This window comes from Gekko japonicus, unplaced genomic scaffold (genome assembly GCF_001447785.1).
Source record: "Gekko japonicus isolate JY-2015 unplaced genomic scaffold, Gekko_japonicus_V1.1 scaffold1109, whole genome shotgun sequence".
Taxonomy (NCBI): Eukaryota; Metazoa; Chordata; class Lepidosauria; order Squamata; family Gekkonidae; genus Gekko; species Gekko japonicus.
Genome location: NW_015169205.1, coordinates 529,883 through 546,503, shown reverse-complemented (window position 1 = coordinate 546,503; position 16,621 = coordinate 529,883). Strand labels below are relative to the sequence as shown.

General features: G+C 51.4%; 1 protein-coding gene across 1 annotated transcript in view; it reads left to right on the top strand.

Annotated features, from left to right (window-relative positions):
• Positions 1–98: 98 nt before the first annotated feature.
• Positions 99–16,621, top strand: part of WNT7B (wingless-type MMTV integration site family member 7B) — a 131,553-nt gene continuing 115,030 nt past the window's right edge. Inside the window, exon 1 of the mRNA XM_015416353.1 lies at positions 99–181. Within this exon, the coding sequence (XP_015271839.1) occupies positions 99–181 (83 nt within the window). The remainder of the gene's footprint in view (positions 182–16,621) is intronic.

Genomic DNA, 16,621 nt, shown 5'->3' with positions numbered 1-16,621 from the left:
CCCAGAAAAGCGCCTGCCGGGGGAGAAGGGAGCCACTCGCGGGGGGCCCCCAGCCAGGAGAGACCGGCCCGGAGGAGGGCTTCCTCCGGGAGACGACCATGATCCTCCTCTCCTCGCGCAGCGCCTTACTCTCCGTCTACTACCCGCAGATCTTCCTCATCCTCACCAGCGGCAGCTACCTGTAAGTCACCTTCGGCCCGGTCTCCCCCCCCCTCCCCGCATGATGTCGCGCTGCCTCCCGGCGCGCCCAGCCCGGCGGAACCGGCGTCCCGCCTCTGGAGAGGCCTCCAGCAGCAGGTGCCCCGGAGAAGCCGGAGGGCGGGCAGCGCCGCCTCCCCCAGCCTGGGCCGTGAGCGGGGGAGAAGGGATCTGGCCTCGACGGCTGAGCGACCCCGGGGCGGGGAGGGGGAGGGCTCGCTGAAGGCAGGCGGACAGACTTGTTTCGGGGGAACCCTGCCCAGGACCGGGAGGCTGGAAGGCGGCTGGAGGGGAGACGGAGCCTTCCCCACTGGCCTGGAGCGCCCTTCCCCTGGCCGTCCTGAAGAGATTTCGAGGCTGCGGTGCTGAATGACGGGCAGGATCCCGTCCCGGGGAAGCAGTCTCCTTGGCGAAGGCCGCTCCGCTCCGCACCGCCTCCCTCGCCCGGGCTCTCCGGGAAGCTGACAGCGACCCAGACACGCGGGGCTGTTGGCCGGATCGGGCCGGCGGATCCCAAAGGCCTTCGCTCCCCCCGCGCCTCCCTTCTGCCCGCTGCAGGGGGCAGGTGGCTTGCAGGGGTCACGGCCTCGTCGGGCGAGGGGACGGTGGTTTGGGGCCGGCGGTGCTGGGGGCGCTGGAGCTGCCCGCCCGGGGCTTTGGGGCAGGGGAAGCGGGTCCTCCACTCCGAACTGCCTCCCCTGAAGTGCGCGCGAAAGGCCGCCGCCGCCACCCCCGCTCCCCCCTTCCTGCCCCTCCGGTTCCTGGCCGGATCGCACCGGCTCAAGCATCTCGATCGCTCCTGGCGCAAGAGCTCCGGTTGCGCCGCAGCTGCTAACGTAGGACTGCGCGTCCGGCGGGCGGGCCAGCGGCTGGAGAAAGCGCGCGCGCGCGGGGGGGGGGGTTCCCTTGTCTGGCTCCGGAGGAGGCTGCAGGGACCTCCCGGCGCCGCCTGCTCTGAAACGTTCGCCTGGCTTCCGTGGATCTCCCAACAGCCCCGCGAGGTAGGCATCTTTCGGCACCTCCCTAGATTGCGCGTGGGGCGGGAGGGGGGCGCTGAAGAGGGGAAAGACCGGGGGCTTCTCGCCTCCACCCGCCCGCGGCCCCCCCCCCGCGGCTCAGTCACTACCCAGCCGGTGCGCGCAGGGAGGAGGCAGCATTTGAGCAGGGGGCTTCCCAAACGGGCGCTTCCGACGCGCCGCGGGAACCGGAGAGGTGTTCCCTCCGTCCTGTCCTATCCCGCCTTTCGGATTGCGCAGCCCGGCCCTTGAGCCTGGCTTCAGGGGCAGCAGGAACAGCCGCGGACTTGGGCAGCCTGGGCCTCTTCACCGGGGAGTGAGTCCCCCGGAGTTACCCCTGGGGGCTGGATGGGGCCCGCGCGCCCTTCCCGCCCCCCCCCGTCTCTCCCCCCCCCCCATCTGTCAGATGCCCAACCGCGCCCAAGTCTGGATCGCCTGGCAGAGCTGCGGTTCGTCTTCCGTGCTGGGAAAACGCGCCGGCTTCTCCCTCCGGGACGCCTAATGAGATACACATGCTGGGGGCGTCCTGGGAGAGCGCCGGAGCCCCCACCCGGAGATTCACCAAGGGGGGGCTCCCAGGAGTGGGTGCTCCGAGAGGCCCAGGGAGCCGCCGAAGGGTCTTTCCACCTGAAAAGGATCGCCGCGTGGGGGGGGGACGGACCCGGGGGCCCAAAGACGGGGGGGCGGAGGATTGAGGAGAGCGGCTTCCTTTCTCGGGCGAGAGGAGAGGAGCAGCCCCTCTCTCTCTCTCTCTCTCTCTCTCTCTCTCTTTCCGCGACTGGCGAGGCCGCCAGATTTTCTTGGAAACCCTCGGAAATTACTCTCCTCCCGACCAAGTTCCCCCTGCTAAAAATAGTCGCCGGTCTTGAAACAAAAGTTTGCTCGACCGCACGCCAGATGCTGGCGGTTTCCCTTGCAGCGTGACATAATTACAAGGTCCGACGGCAGAGCGCGGGAGGAGAGGAGCGCGAGAGGCTGGAAGCGGCGGCCCAGGGGGGGACGCGCCCGCCGGTGGGGGGGGGAGGGGGAGGAGGAGGGCACATTCTCTCCCCACCCTCCTTCCTCCCCCACGGCCCACACCGGCCTGGGCGGGAGGGGGAGCAGGCGGAGTGCCGGCGCCTCAAGATGCCAACCGGGGCAGGGATGGAGAGGCAGCGAAGGAGTCCCTCCTCCCCCCATCAGAAGAGCCCTGCTGGGTCAGACCAGTGAGGGTCCCTCTAGTCCAGCGCCCCGTCTCACACAGGGGCCAGCCGGTTCCTCTGGACGGCCAGCCACAGGGCGGAGAGGCCGAGGCCTTTCCCTGATACCGCCTCCTGCCTCTGGGACTCAGGAACTGACTGCCGCAGACTAGTAGCCCTCGATAGATTTATCCTCCATGAATCCCTTTTTAAAAAAAAACAACAACCCCCAAACCGGTCTATTCCTGTGGCCGTCCCTACAGCCTCTGGCAGCGAATCCCACACTTGAATCACAATCTGTGTAAAAAGGTATTTCCTTTTGTCCGCCCTGAACCTACTGCCCATCAGCTTCATTGGACGCCCTCGAGTTCTGGTATTTGGGGAGAAGGGGGAAAAGTTCTCTGTGTCAGCCTGTCGGGAGCAGGCCTCAGGCTTTCCCAGGCGGATCGAGGGGGTTGCAAAACACATCTGAGCTGGTTCGAGGAAATGCATGTGGCCCTGCCCGTCGGAGACACCCGATGGTGTCCCAGGGCTCTTTGCAAAGCCACGGCCTCCTCCCAGAGATGGCGCGGATGTCCACTGGAGAGATGCCGCCCGCCTTCGCTCTCTTTTCTTTAGTGGTCTTTCCAGGCTGTTATTTCTTGCCGGGGAGTGTGTGTGTGTGTGCGCCCGCACGGCTTTCTGAGACCCCCTACAGGAAGTTGTCTAGATCCGTAGGGGGTCTCTTTCGCCTGCCTGCTTTTCTCCTCCGCAAAAGGAGGCGAAACAGAAATACTTAAGGCATCGTTGCCCTTATTAGTAATGGCCCACCTCCGGCCTTTCGACGGGCCTCAAGGAGGCTGCTAAAATACATCAAGAAATGAAGCCAGCTCGACAGGGATCTGAGGGGTGACATGATCGAGGTTTATAAGATTATGCATGGGATACAGCAGGTCGAGAAAGAAGTACTTTTCTCCCTTTCTCACAATACAAGAACTCGTGAGCACTCCATGAAATTGCTGAGCGGTCGGGTTAGAATGGATAAAAGGAAGTACTTCTTCACCCAAAGAGTGATTAACACATGGAATTCACTGCCACAGGAGGTGGCAGCGGCTACAAGCATGGACAGCTTCAAGAGGGAACTGGATAAACATATGGAGCAGAGGCCCATCAGTGGCTATTAGTACAAGGTATAGATAGGGACTCTCAAGCTGGGACAAGGGATGCTCTGTATTCTTGGTGCTTGGGGGGGGCAACAGTGGGAGGGCTCCTAGTGTCCTGGCCCCACTGCTGGACCTCCTGATGGCACCTGGTATTTTTGGCCACTGTGTGACAGAATGTTGGACTGGATGGGCCATTGGCCTGATCCAACATTGGCTTCTCTAAAAAAATAAAAAAAAAAGAGTCGAGACACATCGACGGTAGCCAGAGGTCGTCCTGCCTACCTGACCTCTAGTGCATGATCGCTGGGGCTGGGGCACAGATATTTTGCTTCAGAGGGCCGTCCTCGTCCTCGTGTTGGTCTGCAGCGGAACAATTAAGGTTCAAGTCCCGGAGGGCCTCAGAGACCAGCAAGAGTTCCAGGGTGCCACCTTTCGGGGAGCCAACGCTCCTTTCCTCAGACGGGACACGGAGATCTTTTGTCCTTTCCTCCTGGTCAGAAGATGGGAGGAGTGTTGTGAAGAGCGCTGGTAAAGGAGGTGCAAGGACAAGGCGCATCCGAATCAACTAGACAGATTCAGGTGGGCAGCCCTGTTGGTCTGAGGCAGCAGAACAAAGTTTGAGTCTGGTGGCACCTCTAAGACCAACACAGTTTAATTCTGGGTACAGGCTTTCTTGTGTACACACGCATCTTCAGGTACACACGCGCACCACTTCTTCATGTGCACACACACGAAAGCTTGTACCCAGAATTAAACCTGTTGGTCTCAAAAGTGCCAGTGGATACATACACACATCTGAAATCGTGTGTGCAAAAGCTTGTACCTTGAATTATACCTGTTGGTCTTCAAGGTGCCCTTTGGACTCGACCTTTGTAACCAACTAGATTAGAGGAGTGGAGAAATGCTGCCCAACCCCCAGAAAATTAGCATCTGCAGTGAGGCAAGAATCCTGTGTCCCTATTCAGCCCCCCCTCCATTGTTTTGAACTTCTGAATGAACTCAGATTGAGCAATCTTGGGTTGTCATTTCCTCATGGGACTTCTGTGTTGTGGGGCAGTCTAGCCAGCACATCCCCAAGGAGTGGTCTCTCTGCTTGCCAGATCTCACCCACTTGTAATTGGTAGCCTGCAACTGAAGGTCTCCTGTGACCCCAGGAGCAGTGAGGGGCAGTTCAGGGGGGACGGGACGACCTGGTTCACATCCCACCTTTCTCTGCTGCCTTCCATCTCAGCGGCTGCTCCCTTGACAATATCCCAGGATGCACAGGACTTGAGGAGCAAGTAGTCAGGATTCCAGCTATCTCTTTTTAGTTCATGCTTTGTATGTGGTGATGGGGAAGATGAGGTGGGGGCCTCAAGCAGCAGATTTGTCTTGGGGGGGAGCAGTCTCCACCAATGCTCCCTCTAAGGTGTGGAGCCTTGGGAGCAAAAATTTTACTTTGTGAGCTAGTACTGGCATTAAAGTTGTGAGCGAGCAATTTGACTACTGCATAAATTAGGTGGCTCTGGAGCCATCCTTCCTGAGCAAAGACAAAAAAAACTGAGCTGGAGGCTAAAAAACTGTGAGCTAGCTCACACTAACTCAACTTAGAGGGAACACCGGTCTCCACCATTCCTGCCCCCCCCCCCCCATGGCACTGTCCAGTGCATCTTTCCTCCTTGCTCAGCTGAAGGGGATTGTCTTTAAGCATGGCTGAGATGACTTTCTAAACTCTTCTGCAGAGGTCAAAGATGCTTGAGGAGTTCTGAGGGAAGGCGGCCCGGTGCTGTGGGTGGAGGGGAGGAGCGGGTGGCTGGGGCAGTGGCTTCATGTGGCAAACCTCCCCCCACCCCGAGTGCTGCCGGGGTGTGGGAATGTCTGGGTGTCTGAACCGTGCAAGGCTGACCTGTGTTGGTCTGGAGTCACATATGGAGGCTGCTTGGGGGGGGGGGGATCTGTACATTTATTTATGTCATTATTTATAGTCCGCCTTTCTCCCTGGGACTCGAGGCGGATTACACAGAAGGAGTCACTACGAGTGACAGATGGGAGATTCTGCAAGCCATGCAATAGGATTAGGGTTGTAGGACCAACCAGAAGTCTAAAAACAGAACCGAAGCAGAACATCACATGACACATTAAATTATTTGCAAAATCCCGTAGTAGGATCCTAGTTCCAGCAAGCTACACACAGTAGTATAGACCACAGCTCCTAATATTTTTTTTCAAATAACTTTGTGAATCATTTAGTACAGGGCAACTCTATTGCCTCTGTCGAAAAGTCCTCTTGAAGCATTCAGTTTTGCATCGGTTCAGGTGGGTAGCCCTGTTTGTCTGAAGCAGTCGAACAAAGTTTGAGTCTGGAGGCACCTTTGAGACCAACAAAGTTTAATTCGTGTGCAGGCACACTTCTTCAGCTTAGACCCAGAATTAAAGTTGGTTGGTCTCAGAGGTGACGCTGGGCCCAGACTTTGTTCAGTTTTGCCTAGTATGTGGGAGCCTTGCTGACCTTCTCAGGCAGGCCATTCCACCAGGTGGGGGCCACAACGGAGAAGGCCACGTGTATGGGCAGTTGTGGACATTGCCCTTTCGCAGGCTGGCACCTGCTGAAGACCCTGCTCCTGGCCTGTAGTGACAGTTGGACTACTGGGGGCTTTGCCCCCTTCCTGAAAGGGCCAGCCCCCTTCCTGAAACCCCCCTGCTTCTTAAAGGCCCCCTTATTCCCAAAAGCATTTAAAGGGATCTTTTAAATGCTTTTGAGAAGAAGCAGGGGGGTGGCACACACCTCTCTCCCTCTCCTCCTGCAAGGGCACGTGGTCTGCCAGTTAGGAGCATGTGGCCTGCCAGTCAGCTGGAGGTCCCTTTAAATCTTGCAGGAGGGAGGGAGGGAGAGGGCCACGTGCCACCCCCCTTCATTATGGCAAATAATGGCAGCCCCACCAGAATTTTTTTTGCCCCACAAGCCACAAAATCCTGGCTATAGGCCCGAGTGAGCCTGTCGTGGCAGAGCATAGGGGGCAGGAGGTCTTGCAGATACAAAGGTCCAAGGCCGTGAAAGGCTTTGAATGGGATAGTGAACACCTTAAATTGAGTCCAGTAACTGATGTGCAGCTGTACTCTGAGTGAACAGGACATTTTCCATGCATCCTTTTCCTGCTTAGCAGGGCTTCGGTTGCCAACAGGTCTGGAGAAAGATGTCCTGTTCCTTTAACAGAGGCTTAATGGGCAGCTGTACACCTCATGCCACCCTTACCTCCTGAGTTAATACAATGGCTTTTAAGTGATTTCTTGTCTCTCTTTGAAAAAAGGGATTTTGAATCTGGCTGGTTTAGAGAGGTATCCGAGACATCAGTTGGACGTTGTTTATTTTGTGGAACATAACCATTTTACTGTGTCTTTTGCCTGGAGTGACTTGAAACCAGCTTCATTTGAATCTGCTCTGCACAGAACCCACAATGCAGGACAAGTTCACACCCTGCTTGGTGGCATCCTCCCTTCCCAAAGCTCGTTTGCAAACCATTATTTTTTGTAAAATCCATGCCAAGGAAGAGTTCTGATGAACTCCAAAGCTTGCACTCTGTTATGTGTCATTAGATTGTTCCCAATAAAAGCTTTTGTCCCAATAAAAACGATTGTTTTCTTGGGTTTCAGACGTCACTTTAAATCCATTTGAATTCACTGGGAGAGGATTAAGCGCATTGAACTGAATTGGACAACTTTGGCTAGTTGGTGACCTTAAATGGAAGATTCAGTGCCTGTTGGCTCTGTATTGTAACCCTCCTGGAGTATTAAATGCACTGACATTTTATTTGCTTTTGCAGTTGAGTTGTGTTTGTGATTTGGGCTTTCCTTTAAAGTATATCGTTTGGTTGCCCTGACCCGGATGGCCCAGGCTAGACTGATCTGGTCAGATCTTAGAAGCAGAGCTAAAGCAGGGTCCGCCTTGGTTAGTATTTGGATGGGAGACCACCAAGGAATACCAAGACTGCCATTCTCTTGCCTTAAAAACCTTACAGGGTTGTCACATCTCAGCTGTGGCATGAAGGCAAAAAAGAAGTTAGATTGTACACTAAAAACATTCACAAATATCTGACAATGGCATGTTTAAAGTAGTATTCCAAGAGCACCAATAACTCAGTTTGCACTGAGAATAAGCTGCAATCTTAAGTGAACCATACTGGAAGTAAATCCCACTGAAGCGAGCAGGGTTCCTTCTGAGTTTGCCTTGGCTAAATTTGCCAAGCATCGTACTGCATATCATCAGGGTGATGACAGGCAGTTGACTGCAGGATCTTCCTCTGTTGGATATAATGTTGTGTTTTAGGGAAGTCTTTCTGCAGTGTTGGATTTGCAATGGTCCATCCGCATATGCTGGGTAGTGCAGAAACTCAGCTCGGTTAGCCCGAGAGCCATCGGTTGTATCTAACTAACCCTCAGCAAAAGGAGAACAGGGATTTTCTGTGTGTTCCCCTGCAGGGGAAATTTATACATCGTCTATTGGTGGTTGGATACAATCCTCTTTGTTTATATGGAAGTCTTTCTAGAGGGTCCAGCAGAGATCATGTTGTCCTTGGAGCTCCGACGTCTAACTTCAAAGCTTGAACTTGCTGTGTGGCTTGGCCAAGTTGCTATTTTCTAGCTTCTGCCCCCTGCTGCGTGTAATGGATCGGACAAGCTCATTTCCTGCCTTGATGGTGGAGCTCCTGATGTTAAGCTTGGTTTGTGAAGAGCTCCAAGGAGGCAAATGACTGCCAACTACAAGCATGGACGGCTTCAAAAGGGAATTAGATAAACATATGGAGCAGAGGTCCATCAGTGGCTATTAGCCACAAGGTATAGATAGGGACTCTGGGGCAAGTGATGCTCTGTCTTCTTGGTGCTTGGGGGGGCTTCTAATGTCCTGGCCCCACTGGTGGACCTCCTGATGGCACTGGTATTTCTGGCCACTGTGTGATACAGAGTGTTGGACTGGATGGGCCTTTGGCCTGATCCAACATTGGCATCTCTTATGTTCTTAATTTGGACATTTGCTGGCAGGCACAAAAAACGGCCCTTTCCCAAGGTTTTCCATTCAGTGGGTTGTAGATACCTGCTTATGACATTGGGATGGAGAGTAAAGTGTCAGGTCCACTTCCTGCCAAGTTGTTGGTGGGGTAGTTGAGGCCAGACAGGGCAATAGAAGAAACAAAGCAAAGGTGATGCGTATTCAGCTTCAATAGCAGCACTAGCCCCATCCAGAAGCCTTCATGAGCATCAGGGAGCATAACCTGACCAGGTCTGGCTAACTGCGGTTAAGAGACTTCCTTGCTGGTGTGGCTGCATGGGACAGAGAAGGTAGAGAAAGAGGTACTTTCCCCCCTTTTTCACAATAAAAGAACTTATGGGCACTCAATGAAATTGATGAGCAGTAGGTCTAGAACAGATAAAAGGAAGTCCTTCTTTACCCAAAGAGTGATTAACATGTGGAATTCGCTGCCGCAGGAAGTGGTGGCAGCTACAAGCACAGACAGCTTCGAGTGGGGACTGGATAACCATATGGAGCAGAGGTCCCTGAGTGGCTATTAGCCACAAGGTAGAGATGGATCACTCTGTCTGGGGCAGTGATGCTCTGTATTCTTGGTGCTTGGAGGGCAACACTGGGAGGGCTTCTGGAGTTTTAGCCTGCTGGTGGATCTCCTGATGGCACCTGGGTTTTGGCCACTGTGTGATACAGAGAGGTGGACTGGATGGGCCATTGGCCTGATCCAACATGGCTTCTCTTATGTTCTTATGACCTGTATCGCTGCCTGACATATGTCAGGTGATGTCTCAGAGTCAGGATCTGCTTCAGGACTAAGTCCTGACATAAGAGCACTTGTCTGTCAAAGACTGGAAATGTCCAAGGAGTACAGTACAGTGGTACAGTACAAGTGAAGTGGTACAGTACAAGTGAAGACGGGTCTGTTTGTTGCCTGCACACCAAGTGCAGAAGCCAGTAGGAGTCATAGAAGGTGTGACTCTGATCATGTCAGAACCCCTTGTGCATGTGAGTGCATGCAGACACACTGAGCTGAGTATTAATTGAATACTGGCAAGTCACTTGTTTAACCCCTTTCTTCCTGAATTTGTCTGGACTTGGGATTCCTCTTCAATTATTTCAAAGTATTCATTGTCTGACTTTTTACTGAATTTATTGATCAACTGAGTGAACTGACAAAATATTTTTTGTTGAGTTGGACCTGTTTTTGATTGTCACAAATGGGAATATTACCAGTGTTTGGCCTCTGTTTTTGTCCCATTGGAGTTAGAGGTGTTCCTTTAGTGGTGATGGGTGTTCTTCTGGCTGGGCGATTTGCCTTCTGGGTGTCTAGGGTTTGTGCTCTGCAGGATCTGTACATGTTGGGGGGGGGAAATGACGATTATGCATTTTGAATTTTAGAGGGAGAGTGATGCTTTTGTTAGATTTTGCAAAGGGGGCTGCATGGGGGGGGCAAAGCTACATGTTCTCAGGGAATCTGATGCTGAGTTAATTCTGTCTGCTTATAAGAGTGGCTGTTTGCTTCCAGTAGGCTCTGCTTGTGTACTGGAGACCCGAAGTATCCTGCACTTTCTTCTGCGAAACAATATTTAAAAACCTTCAATTATTTTGGTGAAGAGTATTTTGGTGGGTGATATATCTGTATACCAAACAGCTATACTGGTGCCATGTCAGAGCTGGTGATGTGCCAGCTCCCAGTGCTTAGGATGGCACTGTTAGGAACCTAGTTCTTTGCAGAGATTTGTAACAGAGCAAAACTAAAGCACCGTGGAATATAATCTCTTTCTAAAATGTGGCTTAGAATTTAGATGACCCCAATTGCACTATAGAATATCTTGTGTTATTCAGGGGCTGATACACCTGCATGTGAAAGCTTGCAACAAACTTGTCACTGAAAACTTAAGGGATCGTTTAGATAGCTCATGGGAACAATTCTGAACTATGCAAGAGAAAGGAGACAGAAGCAACTTTCACAGTACATTTCAATGACTGTCAAAGATCAGGTCCCCCCCCCCAGTCCCTCCTTACATTCCTCCTCAAATGAACATTATCTTTGTTGCACTGGTGGAAGATTGGAGACAGGTCAGCTTTACAAAGAACATATCTGCTATGGGAGCTTCCAGGTACCCATTTCCCAAATCCCCAGCTACTGCTGTTGTGAATTTCACTAAAACCATCCTTTTTATGAAAAGCTATGGGCATGCATATGTTTGCAAAATTGTCTTATAGTGATGTATGTTGCATGAGAAAAAAAATCACGCTAGAGAGATCCTTGCAACAATGGTCTGTCCCAATGGATTAGGAAACTGGACTTGTGGACAGAGAGAGAATGAGGAGATACGATTGCACAACCACAATGCTATTTATGCTTCACATCCCTAATTTTGGAGAATTCGGGATAAATAGGAACCAATAGAGCACATTACCTGTCAGCGATGAGCTCTGTCAAACAGCGATATTTACTTTCCCTGCTGGCTCATGTAGATGAGTAAAGAAGGCTTTTCTAGCACCAGATGCTTGGCTGAACTGTTCAGCAAATGACAAAATAATCCCTGGGGGTGTTAGCAAGTCTGAGACGCATCCAAGTGCTGCTAATCCACCCATGGGTGTGATTTACTTACAGTAACCACACCCTCAAGTGGTGGTTTTGGAATTCATAGGCTTGTGGTGGCTGCTTAGCTTGGAAAGGAAGCGACAATACACTGCATGTCGGTTGTCACTGTACGCACTGTCAGGAGGACAAATGCATGCAAACACTGCAGTGCCGTGCTGCCCACACTGATCTGCAAATCCCATTTGAGTTCCAGAAGCAGCAGCGATCCAAATAGGTCAAACTGATGGCAACTCCTGAGCAATGCTCCCTCTAAGCTGTGGAATCTTGTGAGCAAAAATTCTACTTTGTGAGTGACTGGCTTTAAAGTTGTGGGCTAGCAATTAGGATACTGCATAAATTGATTTGCCCTGGGGCCATCCTTCCTGAGCTAAGACAAAAATGTGTGAGCCGGAGGCTAAAAAACTGTGAGCTAGCTCATACTAACTCAGCTTAGAGGGAACACTGCTCCTGAGGCTGGGGGAAGCATATGAGCTACACCGGACACAAATGACCTTATTCTCATTACTACATAGGATGCCAGCCTCCAGGTGAGATCTGGAGAGACCAGCTCCCCTGGAGAAAGTGGAAACTTTGGAGGGTGGACTCTCTGGCACTGTACCCCATTGAGGTCCCTGTCCTGCCTGGGCTCCTCACTGGTTTTCAAGGCAAGAAACATTTGGAGGTGGTTCCATTGCCTTCCTCTGCCTCCTGGCCCTGATATTCTTTGTAAGTCACCCATCCAATTACTGGCCAGGGCCAAGCCTGCTTAGCTTCTGAGATCTGATGAGCTAGGCCATCCAGGTCAGGGTACGTGGTGCTTTATGGTGCCAACATAAGCAAAAACAACAACAACAACAACAGGGCCCTGCTGCAAGGAGCTTACAATTCCAGCTGAAGACAAGGGGCAGATGAGAAGGCAGTTGGGGGGAAATGACAGTTGCAGATGCTGGTTCTGCTTAAGCCAAAAGCTTCTCAGAAGAAAAGCCGGGGGCTTGTGTGTACATGTGTGGGGGAACCACAAGAAGAAGAAGAAGAGGAGGAGGAGGAGGAGGAGATTGGATTCATACCCCGCCCTGCACTACCCAAAGGAATCTCAAAGCAGCTTACACACTCCTTTCCCTTCCCCTCCCCACAACAGACACCCTGTGAGGTAAAAGAAGAAGAAGAGATTGGATGTATACCCCGCCCTTCACTACCCAAAGGAGTCTCAGAGTGGCTTACAAACTCCTTTCCCTTCCCCTCCCCACAACAGACACCCTGTGAGGGAGGTGGGGCTGAGAGAGCTCTGATAGAAACTGCTCTTTTTCAAGGACAGCTCTTGTCAAAACTGTGGCTTGCTCAAGGTCATCCAGCAGGTGCAAGTGGAGGAGTGGGGAATCAAACCCGGTTCTCCCAGATTAGAGTCCATACACTTAACCACTACACCAAAGTGGCTACATGAGATATGAGATGCATTTTTGGGTCATCTGGATTCATTTTTTCCAGAATCTGATTTGCCGCCTCTGGCTGTTTTGAAGACTGGAGAAGGGTCGATGGGGAAGAAGGTTTTTGCTCCTTTGCTCCCATTCCTCTTCCGCAGTTCCATACAGAGAGGCGGCGCGTACTGTGGTCAGAGAGTCAGACTTGGCCTGTGGAACGTCTGGATTGGACTCCCTGCTGATTGGTCCAGCTTGTTGGGCAATGCTACTATTCTCAGAAGATGATAGAAATACACATGTGCGCATGTGCGCGCGCACACACGCACATACACTGCTGGCCAATAGGTAAGGGGTCTGTGGCTGAGGAAGTCTCTGAGTGGGAGAGAAGCTCCATAAAAGTTTCCTGTATGCAAACGGGGGAGCTGATATGAGCCCAAATGGAATGCGCTTGGGTTTGCTAGCAGATCACGAAGGGCGAGACCAGCCCATGATTGTATATGCATTCACCAAGCAGTAAAACATTTAGTACAATGGTCCAATTGTGAAGAAATTCCTACATAATTGGTTAACCTAAAATTGTAATTTATATTTCCATTTTCTTTCTGACCAACTTTATGACATGAACCATCCGACAGAGCAGTTGTTTTCAGAAATTAAACGCTGAATTCCAAGTAAGTGTGCAAAGACCTGAGACTTTCGCGTTGAAAGGACACCTCACATTCAGGGCTCACCTTTGTCCAATGATTGAATCACTGTTGAAACAAGAGGATGCCATTGTCCAGTTCACATGGAGGCACTGAACTCGTGCCTAGGCCTGAACACTTTGGAATACATGGGGTCCTGTGACTGGATATTCTTCTGCATCAGAAGATTCCCTGCACACAGGAAGCCAACCCTGCAATCCTATGTAGGTTTAGACTGGAGTGACCATTAGGTTTAGACTGGAGTAACCCTGCATAGGACCAGAGGCTTCACCCTGACATGCTTTCTATGTACAGTTTGGTGTTGTGGTTGGGAGCACAGACTCTAATCTGGGAGAACTGGGTTTGATTCCCCACTCCTCCACATGCAGCCAGCTGGGCGATCTTGGGCCAGTCACAGTTCTCTCAGAGCTGTTCTCTCAAGAGCAGTCGTCTCAGAGCTCTCTCAGTCTCACCCACTTCACAGGCTGTCTGTTGTGAGGAGGGGAAGGGAAAGGAGATTGTAAGCTGCTCTGAGACTCCGAGTGAAGGGTGGGGTATACATCCAATCTCTTCTTCTTCTTCTACAGGAAATGTTTGGGGTGTGAACAAGTATCCATGTTAACCTCACCTACAGCAGAGGTGTTGAACTCATTTGTTGCATGGGCTGGATGAGACATAAATGTCACTTTGTCGGGCTAGGCCATGTGTGCCATAAAATATAATACCAGGTAGTGAAGATATGTGGGCACCATGGTGGCTCAGAGGTTAAGATGCTGAGCTGCAGACCGGAAGGTCTTAGGTTTGGCAGTTCGAGACCTGAGGGCCGCATGACGGAGTGAGCTCCCATCTCTGGCTCCAGCTCCTGCCAACCTAGCAGTCCAAAAGCAAGAAATTGTAAGTAGATAAATAGGTACCACTTCGGTGGGAAGGTAACAGCGTTCCGTGCACCTCGGTGTTTAGTCATGTTGGCCACATGACCACGGAAACATCTTTGCCTTGGAAACGGAGATGAGCACCGCAACCCTAGAGTTGGATTCAACTGGCTTTTCAGCAAGGGAAGCCTTTACTGGAGATATAAACTTTATAAAGGACACAAGAAAATCCAATTAACAATATTGTTTTTTACTCGAAATACAAGCAAAAGCAATTGATTCCTAGCAGTGAAAGCAATTGGTTTACTGGGGAGTCCACAAAAGTGCCAATAAATATATTTAATTATATACAAGACTAGTTCCCTCCCCCCAAAGGGATACCATGAAAGGGGGAGTACCTTATATTTCCATCCATACCAGTTGCTCATGGGCTGGGTAAGAGCCCTGGATGGGTCATTTCTGGCCCCCGGGCCTTATGTTTGACACCCCTGGCCTATAGTCTAAAGTTGTTCCATCCAAGCACAGGTGAGGATGAGGTCAATGCTGCCCCCTTACTCTATTTCCAAGGGTCCTTGTAGCAGTATTTGGTCTGACCTAGTTTAGTACCTCTACCACATGAAATTCCCTAATATATATTTTTTGTTCTCTGTGCCTCAGATTAACATGACCTCTCATGAATGCTTCTATTGCATGCATCAGTCATTCGACTTAAGCCTCTGTTATTGCTGGTAACCGAAGCCCCTGTTTTGCTTTTCTTAATATTGCCTAATGTGTGTTCCAAGGGGTATCATCTCTTGGGCTGCCTCATGGCTCTTCAGCGGCTTTTGTTCCTTGTACTTATAATAATAATAAAAACCCCTTCCTTAACATTGCTGCAGTCCCTGGCACAGGCGGTGCTCACTGCAAGACATCTCAGGAGATAATGGAAGTGATGACTGATGCTACTTAGTGCGGCGAAAGGAATTTCTCTCACTGTGCAGTGGGGACAATTAAAGGCCGCCTGTGCCAAATCCATCCTTGGCATAATTCCATTCCCTTCAATTAATTGCACCGGTTTGTTCTCAAACTTTGTAGCTTCAGGGAATCCCTTCCCCAGCTGTCTTGCTTGCCACAAAATCCTTGCATCTTGCAGAGGATTTGGGAAGGGGTTCTATGGTATACATTCAGATCAGGCAGTGTGCAGGCCAGGTCTTTAGCTCCACGTGAAGTTCTGTAAGTCAACACACTTGTGAACACTCCAGAGTACCCCTGACATTCTTCTGCAGGCAGCTGTATATTTTACAGAACAATCGATGTTGGTGGCAACCTGTCGGTCAGGGAAGCTTGTCCACCGTTAGCTGATCTTCTAACTGATGAACCTTCAGATAAGCTTCTGAGGGACTCTGGGTGTCCCTGAAACAGTTTGGAGACCACAACAAGGATGAATGGTGGAGGAGGAGGAGGAAAGTGTCGTCAAGTTGCAGCAGACTTATGGTGACCCTGTAAGGTTTTCAAGGCAAGAGACAGAGTAGGGTTGCCAAGTCACTCACTTGGCACAGCGGGGGAGAGTTGGTCCCTGTCCGGGACATTCACGTTCACACGAAGCACGCGGGTGCCACGATGACACCACATGGAATCATCACATTGGGCATGTCACTAGCCGATGCTCTAGCAATCAGCCTGGAAACTCTATGGTACCATCGAGTTTCCAGGCTGATTGCTAGAGCATCGGTCGGCGATGTGCCCAATGTGATGATGTCACTTCCGGGTGACGTCATCATGCCGGGCACGTCGGCCTGAATCAGGCACTTTGGGGGTGGGGTTCCCCTGCGGGCCTGATCTGGACTGGTGGGGTTGGGGGCCCTTTGGGCAGGCAATCCCCCCCCCCTGGGGACCTGGCAGCCCTAAGTTAGAGGTGGCTTGCAATCCTGGTGTTCCTTGGAGGTCTCTCATCCACATACGAGCCAGGGACCACCCTGCTTAGCTTCCGAGATTTGAGGAAAACAGGCTATCCTGGGCTATCCAGGTCAGGGTACGGATGAATGCTGCCAGTTATTTAAAGGGCAGCCATGGAACCTTCCTTACTTCTTGATCCCATTGTTACTATGCACGGCCCTTATTTGTTATTTTAATTTGTGTTGAATAAATACATGTATATTTTTGTATGTTTCATAATTAGATTTTTATAGTGGGCCCTCTTCTATTCTTGACTAACCTTTTTAGGGTCTGAATTCTAGATTTTAGGTTCAGTTTTTTCCCCTTTTCTCTTTTTTGTCCTTACTGGCAAACTGGTAGCTAGTGTTATTCTGTCATAAGGTAAAGGTAAAGGTTCCCTTGCTCGAAAGCCAGTCGAATCCGACTCTAGGGTTGCGGTGCTCATCTCCGTTTCAAAGCCGAAGAGCCAGCGCTGTCCGAAGACGTTTCTGTGGTCATGTGGCCGGCATGACTAAACACCAAGGCGCACGGAACGCTGTTACCTTCCCACCGAAGTGGTACCTATTTATCTACTTGCCATTTCTTGCTTTCGAACTGCTAGGTTGGCAGGA